General features: G+C 41.0%; 1 protein-coding gene and 1 pseudogene across 2 annotated transcripts; both read right to left on the reverse strand.

Moving 5' to 3' along the window:
* Positions 1 to 1,665: 1,665 nt before the first annotated feature.
* LOC115116245 (C-type lectin domain family 4 member M-like) lies at positions 1,666 to 8,876 on the reverse strand (annotated as a pseudogene).
* A 184-nt stretch (positions 8,877 to 9,060) lies between these two features.
* LOC115127016 (trichohyalin-like) lies at positions 9,061 to 14,942 on the reverse strand. 2 transcript variants are annotated; one of them, XM_065003635.1, is made up of 6 exons: positions 14,087 to 14,935; positions 12,960 to 13,076; positions 11,987 to 12,475; positions 10,704 to 10,870; positions 10,412 to 10,515; positions 9,061 to 9,899 (listed from the first exon to the last, which is right to left on the reverse strand). In XM_065003635.1, the coding sequence occupies exons 1-6, from the start codon at positions 14,187 to 14,189 to the stop codon at positions 9,773 to 9,775; spliced, it is 1,107 nt and encodes a 368-aa protein (XP_064859707.1). In that variant the 5' UTR covers positions 14,190 to 14,935; the 3' UTR covers positions 9,061 to 9,772. The 2 variants fall into 2 exon arrangements, with proteins under 2 accessions (XP_064859707.1, XP_029512516.2); XM_029656656.2 differs by lacking the exon at positions 9,061 to 9,899 and having other exon boundaries at positions 10,425 to 10,515; positions 10,700 to 10,870; positions 14,087 to 14,942.
* Between the last annotated feature and the right edge of the window lie 1,045 nt (positions 14,943 to 15,987).

A 15,987-nucleotide genomic window follows, 5' to 3' on the forward strand; every position in this document is an offset into this window, starting at 1 on the left:
CTTCTAGTTCCGACAATGCAGTAATAAAAACAAGTAATCTAGCTAACAATTCCAAAACTACTACCTTATAGACACAAGTGTAAGGAGATAAGAATATGTACATAAAGATATATGAGTGAGTGATGGTACAGAGCGGCATAGGCAAGATACAGTAGATGGTATTGAGTGCAGTATATACATATGAGATGAGTATGTAAACAAAGTGGCATGGTTAAAGTGGCTAGTGATACATGTATTACATAAAGATGCAGTAGATGATATAGAGTACAGTATATACATATACATATGAGATGAATAATGTAGGGTATGTAAACATTATATTAGGTAGCATTGGTTAAAGTGGCTAGTGATATATTTTACATCATTTCCCATCAATTCCCATTATTAAAGTGGCTGGAGTTGAGTCAGTGTGTTGGCAGCAGCCACTCAATGTTAGTGGTGGCTGTTTAACAGTCTGATGGCCTTGAGATAGAAGCTGTTTTTCAGTCTCTCGGTCCCAGCTTTGATGCACCTGTACTGACCTCGCCTTCTGGATGATAGCGGGGTGAACAGGCAGTGGCTCGGGTGGTTGTTGTCCTTGATGATCTTTATGGCCTTCCTGTGACATCGGGTGGTGTAGGTGTCCTGGAGGGCAGGTAGTTTGCCCCCCGGTGATGCGTTGTGCAGACCTCACTACCCTCTGGAGAGCCTTACGGTTGTGGCCGTACCAGGCGGTGATACAGCCCGACAGGATGCTCTCGATTGTGCATCTGTAGAAGTTTGTGAGTGCTTTTGGTGACAAGCCACATTTCTTCAGCCTCCTGAGGTTGAAGAGGCGCTGCTGCAGGAACAGGGTTGGAGTGAGAACCTACAGGACAGTAGCTCTCCGGGAACAGAGTTGGAGTGTGAACCTACAGGACGGTAGCTCTCCGGGAACTGGGTTGGAGTGAGAACCTACATGACAGTAGCTCTCCGGGAACAGGGTTGGAGTGAGAACTTACAGGACGGTAGCTCTCCAGGAACAGGGTTGGAGTGAGAACCTACAGGACAGTAGCTCTCCGGGAACAGGGTTGGAGTGAGAACTTACAGGACGGTAGCTCTCCAGGTACAGGGTTGGAGTGAGAACCTACAGGACGGTAGCTCTCCAGGAACAGGGTTGGAGTGTGAACCTACAGGACGGTACTTCTACAGGATTAGGGTTGGAGTGAGAACTTACAGGACGGTAGCTCTCCAGGAACAGGGTTGGAGTGAGAACCTACAGGACAGTAGCTCTCCGGGAACAGGGTTGGAGTGTGAACCTACAGGACGGTACGTCTACAGGATTAGGGTTGGAGAGCTCTGCTCCACAGCAGGGGTATTCAATTCTTACCCTTACGAGATCCAGAGTCTGCTGGTTTTCTTTTCTACCTGATAATTAATTGCACCCACCTGGTGTGCCAGGTCTAAATCAGTCCCTAATTAGAAGGGAACAATGAAAAATTGCAGTGGAACTGGCTTCGACATCCAGAGTTGAGTTTGAATGCTCTTCAGGAAAATGATTGGGCAACCCTGGCATAGATGCTGCTATAAAACTGAAACTTTACTGAGGTTTAAATGCGTGCGTGCATGCTTGTGTGCGTGTCTGATTGCGTACATGTGTTTGTGTGTGTCAGGCATAAGCAACATAAGCGGTCTAGGAAGAGGTAGATCTGTCTTATGGTCTTTTACTTTCAGTTTTGGACACCAGATTGAAACAGATGAAAATATATCTCACAGCGGAGTAGATGGTACAATACCATTTCATAGAAGTAATATGGATAAACTGTTTAGAGGGAAAAGGACAAAGCTGAAAACAATACAGTATTGTGACTGATCCAAAAGGCTGCCAATAATATATTGCCAAAAATGAATTACAGCTGAAAGACAGAAAGATAATACCATGTACCATGCAAATGCATGTGCTCAGTTAATTACACAATCTTAGGGAAAATGTTAATGTGCAACAATATAATAAAGACATTTAAACAAGATGTGGATTTGACCTATATGTAGCTATTTCTGTAATTTCTCACAGATCCAATGCAGCATGTGGTTGCATGGTGCATCGTTCCAGTTGGCCAAAACGTTGTCCCGATGGTTAACCTCGACACAATCCTTGTTGTTGGTGCCACCATGGTCCGGCTTACCACACTTCCAGTACCTAGAAACAACACACACAAGCTGTGTTCAACTACTCATACCAACAGCACCATTATTGGTCATAGTATGGATAGAGTTAGTATGCCAAAAGTTCCCGGAAGTCGTACTAAATTCGCCAAAATACGTAGTATACAATCTGTTTCTCTACTTTTAGGGCCCATAATGCAATTCTTTAGAAAATGGTCTTGGCTTCACAACGTTTTCAGATAAAAAAAAATGGCAGAAAATATTTAGCCAAAGTCCGAAGAGAGCAGATACTAATTCATTACTTTAACTAATTATGAAACATGTTAAGAAAATGTTGAGCAATGTATTAAAGTAATGACTTTTCAAATAAGTTACGTTACACGTTATGTTGGCTGACAATTTATTTGCTACGCTATCCTTACATATCGCATAGCAATACAGCAGTATGTACCGGTATGTTAGCTATCTACATAACGTTAGTTTGCTACTAGTACATCGAACGTACCAGTCAGTATATTCACTATCTGACTACTCAACGTTTATTGACTTGATTATTCACACCATTCTTAACTAAGTGGTATAATCGTTGTGCGTTTCAATGGACATTGTTAATTCTAACTATCTACTCTGATTTTAGAGCACTCTCACGCAGAATAACTGATGAATTTACGTAAAAACGCTCAACACCCTTTGAATATGGCCGGTTGTCAGTAAACGTTGGCAAAAAGCGTAATTAAATTGTTGCGATCAGTCACCAACACTCTGGATAACATGAAAACAGCCTAACAAGTTCTGCTAGGGTGAGTAAAACAGTGTGTTTAGTCCTCATAGTGTAGCAGTAGTGGGTTAATGTCAACTGGTCCTTGAAATACACACATGCTTTCATACATCACAACTACTTATCATTACATACCAGTGAAAGCAGCTGAGGGGAGGACGACTGGAATGGCTGGAACAGAGCGAATGGAATGGCATCAAACACACCTGAAACCCCACCTCTTTAAGGAATACCTAGGATAGGATAAAGTAATCCTTCTCACCCCCCTTAAAAGATTTAGATGCACTATTGTAAAGTGGCTGTTCCACTGGATGTCATAAGGTGAATGCACCAATTTGTAAGTCGCTCTGGATAAGAGCGTCTGCTAAATGACTTAAATGTAATGTAAATGTAAATCTAGCCAATGTTAGCCAGTTAGCTTGGGTGCTTGACTTCCGTTGAATGCTCGGATCAACCCTAGTCCTTGGCCAGAGCATCCAGCGTGCGCTTTGAACTCTCCAAGAGCGAAACGTTCTGGATTTACGAATGCCCAGAGCACACGCTGCCATTCCAAATGTAATTTACGAACACACCAAAAATCGTAAAAAGTTTAGCTAGTCATTAGTTATGCTAATCAGCTAGCAAGAGGTTGCAGAGCAACAGCCTCAACTTCCGATAGACAGACGACGCTGTCTAGTACGCTCAACTGAAACGATACTGTTAGTTTACAGTATACTAAAATTAACTACTAGTATGTAGTATATACTCATTAAGTATGTAGTATACAGTATGTTAGTATGGGTATTCGAACACAGTTAGTGTCCGCTATATTGTTTTTTCAAATATTCAGATCTGGGTTGCGTTCCAATAATCTCTCCTTTCTCCTGAAGTGTGAGCTCTTCCACAACTTCCCACAAATCTAAAAGAATTGGGTTGGTGTAGGGGTGCGCACTAGAGGGAACTTCCATGCTCCAGTATACAGGTGTTTCAGCATAGCTCAGGGCTTTCTGTGGTGGAGGGGCAGCCAGCGGAATATACCGGGCGTAGGGGTTGGTAGAGTTCTTCAATTGTGCCGTGATTGGCTCAGTGTTCTGTCACTCATGGGGACACTACGTCACAGCACAATCTACAGAGAAAGCTTGGCAGTTCAAGCCCCCTTGGGTGCTGCCGTAGATTTACATTGAAGTGCCCATCCAAGATAGCTCAAGGTCATTGGCCACAGATAAATGACAAATCACGTTATATCTACCGTAGCTTTGATTGGACATGATACTTTAAAAATCTTATCTATCAAGCTAGACGAGCAGTCATTATCATGAATCACGTCGACAATCTACTGGCAATTTCTTTTAAATCCTTGTCATATGAAGAGAAATTATAGATAAAATGTATCGGTGATCATCGGCCATTGGACATAAACATTACACAGCAATTCAGAAATCGCAAATTCAACAAGGAGTGGTTTGTAAGGAAACAGTGGCTATCTGCAAGCGTTGCAAAGCAATCCCTATTTTGCGACCGCTGCCTGCTATTCGGTGGAGAGGGTGTGAAAAAGGTCTTATATGCTGCTGCATAAATGATGTAATATGTCAAGGAGATATGTAGACTGAAGCTAAGAAAGTAATACTACGTGGGTGTTGTGTAGTAAGCTGTTAGTAGTCCATGTGTCTCATCCTAATACTTTGGTTCCTTTCCCCCTCATAATTTAGCCTACTGTTCTGACTTGGTGATGCACATGTAGCCTATAGCTTGTTTTAGAGAAATGTCATCATTGAATATTGTAAGAGCTTTCATTGTCTGCTTAAATGCTTATTTGATTATATGCCCCCGGTTCTGACTTGGTGTACAGGGAGAATACTGTAATAATGTCCCATGCCAGCTTTGCTGGCATTCATCCCAAAATAATTGTTGGGTTTTCCCCACCAAGATTTACATGCTAAAATCACCACTGAGAACAGGACACATAAGTGAAATTGTCAGACACTGTGAGATACTGTGGTAGAAACATCATCCTAAATGATATCCAGATGTTAGAGTCGTATTATAAAAGTAGTAATTTCTCTTACGATGTGGTCAGTGGTGTGCCGTCCACCCATTTCCAGGTCCCCTCATTAACAGAGTCAGTCAGACCAACCCAGACCAGGAGATCTGCATCACCATGCAGCTGGTACAACAACTTCTGTTAGGATTGAATAAAGTTATTCTAAACATCATGACTCTCTCTCTCTCTCTCTCTCTCTCTCTCTCTCTCTCTCCTCTTCTGTCTCTAACTGAACAAACCAGAAACCTTACAATATATACATTTAAACAATACTTTAAACCATTTAAATATAATACATAGGGAAGTTGTGCTGGACTATGGTAGATGAGGAATCAATCTATCTTTTTAGACTGTTAGAGTATTTATCTGGTCAATATGTTAGTGTATTATGTCTGTTTGTAACAGCGTGTTATATGTGAAAATGTGATCGTAATATAATATAAATGGTAATTTCATGTTTAAGGACTCTTGGAAGATTAGTCCAAATGAAGACTAAAAGAGATCCACATCAAATCTCTCCCCCCCTCCCCTCTCTCACCTGTTCCTGTCTGCTGTTTATGATCACCAGGTCTGCTCCTCTCGCCAGACAATCCAGTTTGCTCTCCTCCCAGGTTTTCCTCTCAGTAGACAGGAAGTAACAGCTGGATCCCAACATCCTCCATTGTTTAGGACACTTTAACACAGTCCTCATAGTTTGGACTGCCATGCCACTCCCTTCCACCACTCTTTCAGGACCTAGAGACAAGACAGACAGTGTCCGCAATATTGTTTTTCAAATATTCAGATCTGGGTTGCGTTCCAAAAATCTCTTCTTTCTCTTGAAGTGTGCACTCGTTCACTACTTCCCACAAATCTAAAAGCATTGGTGTAGACATGGGTGCTAGAGAGAATTCCCATATACCAGTGTTGGATTCGACATTTTGAACATTGAGATATTAAAGACATGATAGATCAGACACATAGTATAATAAAAGAGACTGGGTCTCTGTAGAAAGACAGATAGCTGTGGAATGTGTTGGATGGAGAAGAGGAGAGCAACATGTTGATACAGGGGAGACAGATGGACATCTGTGGATTAGATGAAGGAGGGGTTGAGGTCAGGAGGTGAGGACAGATTCTCATAAGGGAGTAATAAAGGTTTGGCATCATGTTACCCTCTTTACTCTCTTCCCGTTGGACCATAAAATGTAAGGATTGGAGAGAGGGAGTGTCTTAAGTGAGATATAAATATCTGGATGGAACAAATGTTGGGTTGTCTGAATACAGCTGTACAGAACCTTTGGGAAGAATTAAACTTGGTTGAAGCTTCTCTAGTATCCGTGGGTTATTTAGTCTGAAAAATAAGAGCCTTACACCAGTCATTTATTTTAAACCTATGAAGGGAAGTGAACAAGTGCACACATCTGGAGAAAGGAGAGATTATTGGGACAGATTTCCTTCAAGTCAGGTTTTCCAGATTTTCTGATAAATGTTTAGCTCTGTCAGAGAAATACTGTACAGTATACTGTATGTAACAAGTATTAAACAACAAATTCTAACATTGTCATTAACTATTTGTAAATCCATAACGAGGGTGCACACAGGGGTTAAATTCCAATGCTAAACCCTTCTCCCGAAGTGTACACTTCCACATCGATTTAAATGAATATGCTTGCACCAGTGCATTTAAATTCATGACTGAACAAGTATACACTTCAGGAGAAGGAAGGGTAGAGAATAGGACGCAGCCCTAGTGACTGACTTGACAACTTACCACAGCTAGAGAGCACCACCTTCTCATTGGTCAGAAGACTGACCCTGTTTCTCAACCCGTTCTGTAGCCAGGGCAGTGTAACGCTCCAGTAACTCTTTTTTGTCCATTTTCTCTTTGTCTCTCTCCCTCTCTAGCTGGTTTCTGTTCATCCGGCACTGGTCTCTCTCTGTACACAGATCCATGATACTACTGGTATCTGGCTGGTCTCCAACCTGCGCCAGGCCAGTGGTGTTGTAACAGCCGTTTAACTGCTCTCTCTCTCTGTTGGAGTGGACTGAAAGACAGGGAATTGGGTCCCAAATGACAACCTATTCCTTCCTTAGTGCCCTATGTGCCCTGGTCAAAGAGCATAGGACGCTATTTGGGACATAATGGTTGTGGTGTTGTCATTCTTTTAGTTTGTGTTTCAACAAACTACGGGTCCCATAAGCTATGTAATGTCTGTAAGTCTGAATTGTGATCCTTGTTTTGTGAGAACAGAAAGATGGTGCGACAATGACATTCATATCTGTCCTATCGGCCCTGTTCAAATGTAGTGCATTATAAAAGAGGATAGCCTCACTCACAGAAAGCCAGCCTCAGGGAGATGTTGAGAGTGACTTGTAGAACACACAGCACTCCAAAACACACAGCAGCCAGCCTGTAGACTCCTGTTCTTCCATCTGCAGAGGAACACACACACGGCAACAGACACACACGCACACACACACACACACACACAAACACCATCATCATTAATGATTCAGATTTAAACAGAACACACATCATCCCACAGATCCCTTACTAATTCTGAGAACCAAACATTTCCAACGTGTCATTGGTTTTCCAGCAGCAGTTTGCTCAAGAGTGTGGTCATCTCACATCAGACAAACAGGAAGCTACTGTATGAAGAAATGACTAAAGTTACACAATATAGACGTAGCATGATTTAAAGGGTCAATCTGCGATTTTTATATACATTTTTTAAACATTAATTTAAATGAATGATATTTAATTGATTCTTGAAAAATGTAACATAGAAATACCTTATGATCTTAGTTGAACTGTCTAACCCCATCAGAACCCAAATATAAACTTGTTTTACCATGGAATTATAAACTATGGATATGTAAACAAACACTGTGTAGCCTCAAATGGTTCAAACTATTTTGATCATGAATGGTCACTCCATGCAGACACACTGTAGCTCTCTCTATGAATTTGAGAGTGATTACATTTCTCCAGCTTTTCAGGCGGGGTGTCCAATGTGTTGTTGCTAATTTTTTAAATATTTTCAATTAATCTTATTTAAATAGTTCCAATACCTGAAGTAAAAAAATACATTGAATTGATACATTTTAGTGTACGTGACCCCAGCAGGTTTTGAACACGATGCTCCGTACCAACTGAACCACCCAGAAGACAGAACAATACAAATGTACAAGTGTTTTTCTAGCCTGTGGTATTAGTGTGTGTTTGTGTGCATGCGTGAACGCATTCAGTTTGTACGTGCAGACCTGCCTGCGTGCCTCAGCTACTGTGTGAGACACTAAGATACTTAGAATACTTAGTTCTTACCTGAGAGATGGGTCTCAGTCTTCACACTCCTCGTTAATCTCTTCCGGTTTTCTTCAGTAACTTTGTTCAATTCAATCATCTCTTTGTTGACATACTCGGCCATCTTAACTAACCGTACCGAATATCAATGAATAAACCAATCAATCAATAAATCAACTAATTAGGTCTGTCTGACTTCTATTGTAATATCTATGATTCTAAGTTACTTTTACTTACATTATTTACTTACTGTATGATTACCTTTCTACCTGACTCCTAATGGTAATATCTACTGTATGATTACCTTTCTAACTGTCTCCTAATGGTAATATCTACTGTATGATTACCTTTCTAACTGAATCCTAATAGTAATATCTACTGTATGATTACTAGTAGTTGAGTAGTTACTCTGATGTGTGTCTCCACTGGTACCTCTCTGATGTCTGTCTGTCTGTAGTGCACTTCAGTTGATAGAATGTCTTAAGTATCCAATCACCTTCAAGCAGGACGTCATATTTTGCAAGTCCTGCTTGTGTCGTTGTTCATAAGGAAGACACGTTATGGCTTGCACTCCGTGACTGGCCATCGATGGCCATATAGGGGCCTTTTGTCCTATCTATGCTGTGTGTGTGTGACATCAGTGTGAGAAAATATTCAGAAGTGTGTGTAAGAAATCTGTCTGCATCTTTATCAGAGGTTTAAAAGGGGAACTTCACAGCTTGCGTTTGTGCATGTGTGCGTGTCTGCCTGCACACAGTGTGTGTCCTCTAAGTCCTGTTCTGTCGTCTGTGTCCAACTGCAGGTCACACTTAAACGATCCAATCACATTCAATCAGGAAGCTGGTAGAACTCAGAGGACATTGTTCATTTATTTATTAATCTGTGCCTTTGTTCTTCTCATTAAAAAAGGGATTGATGATAATAATCGATCATGAAAAAAATAGAGAAAATTGATTAATGGACTTAGCGGAAGCATGGCAAATCACATGACATGTTGCTAATAAAAACAATGAATACAAGCATTTTAGAGCAGAGTATGTCTACACACTCATCTAAATCTTAACATAAAATCCTCTCCTCCTCACCCCTATTAGAGGAGAAGGTCCCTCCCCAAGGAATGTATTCTCCAATGTGTTTTGAGAAAGAGGAGAGAGGATGCGAGGAGTAATCGAGGAAGGATGAATTGAGGAAAAGCCAGTAGGCCAGTCTGTAATACCACTTTTTCAACTCTATGGTGAGTCCATCTCTCACGTTAACCACTAGGTGGAATCATCACGTAACCTTTCAACAGTGTAAACATCCATCAACATGAGAAAGGTAGAGGTAGAGAGAGAGAATTGTGTACAGCCTACATGCAATGCTACATAATGAACTGGACATTTAAACATTGACAGCAGCTATTGGGTGATATATACCTCATTTGTTTTGTATGTGTGCATGCTTGTGTGTGTGTGTGTGTGTGTGCCTTTCTTTCCAACGTCTAGTTCAGAGTGCCATTCTAACAAAATATAGAATCCGTCTTCAGAGTTCCTTCAACAGCAGTACCTACAAAGAGCCTTTTTCACACATCCAGTACTGTGGATTTGAACACTGATAGTCCCACCATTCTCTGTATCCTGATGACCAGTAACGTATCACCACACAGTTCTGCACTGCACCACCATAAGGGCCTCCACTCCTCCCAATACCTGCAGTAGAAACAACAGAGTTACACTGACCACTCTGTCAGAACCCAGAGTATGAACAACACAGTTAGACTGACCACTCTCTCAGAACCCAGAGTATGAACAACACAGAGTTAGACTGCTTAAACTGTGGTCAGTGTTATTAGAGAGCAGTAGTCTGTATCACATCCGGCCGAGATTGGGAGTCCCATAGGGCGGCGCATAATTGGCCCAGCGTCGTCCTGGTTTGGCCGGGGTAGGTCATCATTGTAGATAAGAATTTGTTCTTAACTGACTTGCCTGGTAAGTGTTATTATAGAGTAGTAGTCTCTTACCTTGGGGTGGTTAGTGTTATTATAGAGCAGTAGTCTCTTACCTTGGGGTGGTCAGTGTTATTATAGAGCAGTAGTCTCTTACCTTGGGGTGGTCAGTGTTATAATAGAGCTGTAGTCTCCTACCTTGGGGTGGTCAGTGTTATTAGAGCATTAGACTCTTACCTTGGGGTGGTCATTGTTATTAGAGCATTAGACTCTTACCTTGCCGTGGTCAGTGGTGTGCCATGCATCCATTTCCATGTCCTCCCAGTAACGGAGTCAGTCAGACCAATCCAGACAATCTTGTTGAGGCCACAGAGAAACTTCTGTTGTTGAGAAAGATACTGATATTGTCAACTACTATAGACTGCATGTGTTAAGTACTGGAAGATAAATTACTGACCAGTTACATTGATTCTCACTCACTCACTCACTCACTCACTCACTCACTCACTCACTCACTCACTCACTCACTCACTCACTCACTCACTCACTCACTCACTCACTCACTCACTCGTTCCTCCTCGCTGTTTATGATCATCAGGTCTGCTCCTCTGTTCATACAATCCAGTCTGCTCTCTTCCCAGGTTTTCCTCTGAGTTGACAGGAAGTAACAGCTGGATCCCAACAGCCTCCAACCCTCCGGACAAGAATTGCAGATTTTCGGACAAATATTTAGCTCTGTTGAAGAAATGTACATAATATGTGAAATATATAACACGTGTTTATTGTACTGAATATTTTCATTCACATTGTCATTTAACTATTGGTGAATCCATGATTGTGTGCACAGCACACAGTGTTGTTCCACCCTGGTCTCAGCAACAAATGTAACATGGCAAACGTTAGTATGAAATGTAAAATCTCACATAGTATGTATTAATTTGTAGATGTCCATCGTCAATTTTGTATGATATGTTATGAATTTCACTTTGTTGTGGCTAATGTTAGCTATGTGGGTCGGTTGCTAACATTATCTAGGCTAGGTTTTAGGGATTAAGTTTAGGGTTAGGGGTTACTTTAAGGTTATGGGAATGGTTAGCTCACATGTTAAGTTTATAGTTACAAAGTAGATAAAAAGTAGTAAGTAGTTGCAAAGTTGCTAATAAGTTAAAAATACTGATGTCGTCCATGATGTGATTTGAACACACAATCTTTGAGTTGATAGACAGTTCCATCTTCCCTTGTCACGTTCTGACCTTTAGTTCCTTTGTTTAGTCATTATTTAGTATGGTCAGGGCGTGAGTTGGGGTGGGCAGTCTATGTTTGTTTTTTCTATGATTTCGGGATTTCTATGTTTCGGCCTAGTATGGTTCTCAATCAGAAGCAGGTGTCATTAGTTGTCTCTGATTGAGAATCATACTTAGGTAGCCTGGGTTTCACTGTGTGTTTGTGGGTGTTTGTTTCCGTGTCTGTGTTTTTCACCACACGGTACTGTTTTGGTTTTCGTTCGTTTCACGTTTAGTGTTCTTTGTATCAGTTGTGTTCATGTTGAGTATTTCTCATTGAAAGAACCATGGACACTTACCACGCCGCATATTGGTCCTCCGATCCTTCTCGCCTCTCCTCTTCACAGGAAGAGGAGGAAAACCTTTACATCCCTTCTTTTTTTGCCTTAAGTAACCTTCTCTCTTTTGTAACTATACCAAACGTAACATATCACAGTAATTTGAGTGCCACAGATTTACTTTTACTATGTTACGTCTAGTATTTGAGGTCAGACTGTAAAATCACCCTTCAGGAGAATGAAGGGTAGAGAAGAGGGATGCAGCCCTAGTGTCTGACTTGACTACTTACCACTCACAGAGAGCCTCTTCTCCAGCGCCACCTTCTCATTGGTCAGAACACTGACCCTGTCTCTCAACATGTCCCTGTCTTTAGTCAGGGCATTATTACGCTCCTGTAACTGTATTTTGTCATCTGTTTTCTCTGACTGGTCTCTCTCACTCTGTAACTGGTCTCTCTCAGTCTGTAACTGGTCTCTCTCACTCTGTAACTGGTCTCTCTCCTTAAGTACCTGGTCTTTCTCCTTTAGTAACTGGTCTCTCTCCCTCAGTAACTGGTCTCTCTCACTCTCTAACTGGTCTCTCTCCCTCAGTAACTGGCCTCTCATCCTCTCTAGCTGGTTCATGTTCTTCCGGCACCGGTCTCTCTCCTTCTGCAGCTGGTCTCTTTCTGTACACAGGTTAATGACACGACTACTGGTATCTGACTGGTCTCTGTCTTGCGGCAGGCTGGTGGTGTTGTAACAAGCCTTTAACTGGTTTCTCTCTTCGTTAGAGCCAGCTGAAAAACAAAGAAGTTCCTGCATGTGATGCGTCCCAAATGACACCCTATTCCTTCTGTAGTGCAGTACCGAGGACCAAAGCCCTATGTACCCTGGTCAAAAGTAGTGCCTTTTAAAGAGGATAGGGTGCTATTTGGAACACAGCTCTGGTTGTGGTGTTTACATTGTTCACCATTTTCAGTGATGTACACAAGGCCTAGTGTACCAGTTACAGTACATACTACTTTTTTCATGGACCATGTCAACAACAACATTATGTAACATCAAGTCTGAATTGTGATCCCTGCACTGTAAGTACAGAACTATGGTGTGATAATAAAATACATATCTGTCCTATGGGCCCTGGTCAAAAGTAATGCACTACACATGGAATAGTGTCCCAAATGGGAAATAGTGTCCCAAATGGCACCCTATACCCTATATAGTGCACTACATTTGACCAGAGCGCTAATAGGGTGTCATTTGGGACACAGCCTCACTCACAGAAAGCCAGCCTCAGGGAGATGTTGAGAGTGACTTGTAGAACACACAGCACTCCTAAACACCCAGCAGCCAGCCTGTAGGGTCTAAGTCTTCCATCTGCAGAGGAACACACACTCGCTGACACACACACACACACATACACACACCCCGACAGACACATACACACCATCATCACTAATGGTTCAAATTAAAAGAGAACACACATCCCTAACCAAACATTTCCAATGTGTCTTTGGTTTTCCCCCAATTTGAGGGTTGGCAGCAACAGTTTACTCAACCTTGCGGTCATCTCCAATCTGATAAACAGGAAGCAAATGTATGAAGAAATGACCAAAGTAACACAATATAGTCATAGCATGATTTAAAGGGTCAATTTGCGATTTCTGTATTTTAAAAAATGTACACATTTAAATTCATAATATTTACTGAATTGATTCTTTAAAAATGTATCTTAGAAAGCTGAACTTAGTTTAATTGTCTAGCCCCATCAGAACCCAAATATAAACTTGTTTTACCATGGAATTATAAACAATGGAATTGTAAACAAACACTGCACAGCCTCAAATGGTTCAAACTATCATTTTGATCATGGATGGTCACCCCTTGCAGACACACTGGGGTGGCAGGTTAGCATAGTGGTTAGAGTGTTGGACTAATAACTGAAAGGCTGCAAGTTCAAATCCCTGAGCTGACAAAGTACAAATCTGTTGTTCTGTCCCTGAACAGGCAGTTCCTAAGCCATCATTGAATATTAGAATTTGTTCTAAACTTGCCTTGCCTAGGTAAATAAAAGTGAAATACTGAGAGTGATTGCAGTTCTACAGCTCCTCAGTCTGGGTTTCCAATGTGTTGTTGTTTAAAAAGGTTATTTTCAATTAATCATATTTAAATAGTTCCTAATACTTTCAATAGCTGAAGAAAAAAATACATTGAATTGATACATTTTAGTGTACGTGACCTCAGCAAGTTTTGAACACGATGCTCCGTACCAACTGAACCACCCAGAAGACAGAACAATAAATATGTAGATGTGTTTTTCTAGCCTGTGGTATTAGTGTGTGTTTGTGTGCATGCGTGCCTCAGCTACTGTGTGAGACACTAAGATACTTAGAATACTTAGTTCTTACCTGAGAGATGGGTTTCAGTCTTCATGCTCCTCGTTAATCTCTTCCGGTTTTCTTCAGTAACTTTGTTCAATTCAATCATCTCTTTGTTGACATACTCGGCCATCTTAACTAACCGTACCGGATATCAATGAATAAACCAATCAATCCATAAATCAACTAATTAAGTCTGTCTGACATCTTATTGTAATATTTATGATTCTTACTTACTGTATTAACTTACTGTATGATTACCTTTCTAACTGACTCCTAATGGTAATATCTACTGTATGATTACCTTTCTAAATGACTCCTAATGGTAATATCTACTGTATGATTACCTTTCTAACTGACTCCTAATGGTAATATCTACTGTATGATTACCTTTCTAACTGACTCCTAATGGTAATATCTACTGTATGATTACCTTTCTAACTGACTGAGCAGTAGTTGGTCTGATGTGTCTAAATCCTGCACTTCTCTGTTCTCTGTCTGTGGCCCACAGCTGGTGACATGATGTTTCAAGTCTCTATCCACCAATAAGAAGGCTCTAGGTGTTAGAATGTGTCAAGTCTCTATCCACCAATAAGATGTAGACTATTGGGATGTGAAACAAATGGCACCATATTCTCTTTATCTGCACTACATAGGGAATAGGATGCTATTTGAGATTCAGCCTTGTGGACCAGACAGTTGTGTTTATCGTCCTCTTCATCCCTTGTTCATTCTGTTCTGTGCTTTATTTCTTCCTCTTTCTCATGTTTTTTTGGCCTAATAATATAAGTGATTAGTCAACCCAAACACAAGTTATTATTGGTCAATAGTAGGTCTAGTAAATTAATAAATTAACTAAGATGATGCTGGTTAATATGTTTATTGATTTGGGTCGAAAACAAGACGTCTAAATACATTTTCCAATAGAAGAATTGAACAAATGAAACTTTTTACAATGAAACATTTTCAAAAATCTCTCCTATTTGACATCACGTGCGTTCTGAGCCCTCTCCTGTACAATAAATCATCCCTCTCTCCTATATGACATCACGTGCGTTCTGAGCCCTCTCCTGTACAATAAATCATCCCTCTCTCCTATATGACATCACGTGCGTTCTGAGCCCTCTCCTGTACAATAAATCATCCCTCTCTCCTATATGTCATCACGTGCGTTCTGAGCCCTCTCCTGTACAATAAATCATCCCTCTCTCCTATATGTCATCACGTGTCAAGCCCTCTCCTGTACAATAAATCATCCCTCTCTCCTATATGTCATCACGTGCGTTCTAGCCCTCTCCATTACAACTAAATCATCCATCTCCTATTTGACATCACGTCCTTTAATAAGCCCTCTCCTGTACAATAAATCATCCTCTAGTCCTATATGTCAACTCAGATGTTAGCCCTCCTGTGATAAATCATCCCTCAACTATATGACATCACAGGTTCTGAGTCCCCTCTCCATACAATAAATCATTCTAGTCCTATATAACAACTGATGTTCTGAGCCCCTCCCATACAATAAACAAATCATAAATCTCTCCTATATGACATCACGTGCGTTCTGAGCCCTCTCCTGTGGGACAGGGCCAATAAATCATCCCTCTCTCCTATTTGACATCACCACGTGCGCCCCCAGCCCTCTCCTGTACAATAAATCATCCCTCTCTCTATATGACACCAAGTCACTTGGCTCCTGTACAATAAATCATCCCTCTCTCCTATATGACATAGCACCACAATTAGATCTTCCCTCTCCTGTACAATAAACAAATCATCCCTCTCTCCTATTTGACATCATGTCAATTATCAATCTATTACACACTGCTTCACCATACCATAGTGATTCATTAGTCCTTTAACAACTAGATGTTACTCCATACCATAGTGATTCATTAGTCCTTTAACAACTAGATGTTACTCCATACCAT

The sequence above is a fragment of the Oncorhynchus nerka genome, linkage group LG18 (genome assembly GCF_034236695.1).
Source record: "Oncorhynchus nerka isolate Pitt River linkage group LG18, Oner_Uvic_2.0, whole genome shotgun sequence".
Classification (NCBI taxonomy): domain Eukaryota; kingdom Metazoa; phylum Chordata; class Actinopteri; order Salmoniformes; family Salmonidae; genus Oncorhynchus; species Oncorhynchus nerka.

What these genes read in the sequence shown, in the direction of transcription:
- LOC115127016 (XM_065003635.1), bottom strand. Translation starts at nt 14,189, where the DNA reads ATGGCCGAGTATGTCAACAAAGAGATGATTGAATTGAACAAAGTTACT. An exon ending in GAAGAGGCTCTCTGTGAGTG is followed by an intron (nt 10,871 to 11,986) that starts GTAAGTAGTCAA and finishes TTTCTTCAACAG; the next exon opens with AGCTAAATATTTGTCCGAAA. An exon ending in ACACCACTGACCACGGCAAG is followed by an intron (nt 9,900 to 10,411) that starts GTAAGAGTCTAA and finishes TTTCTACTGCAG; the next exon opens with GTATTGGGAGGAGTGGAGGC.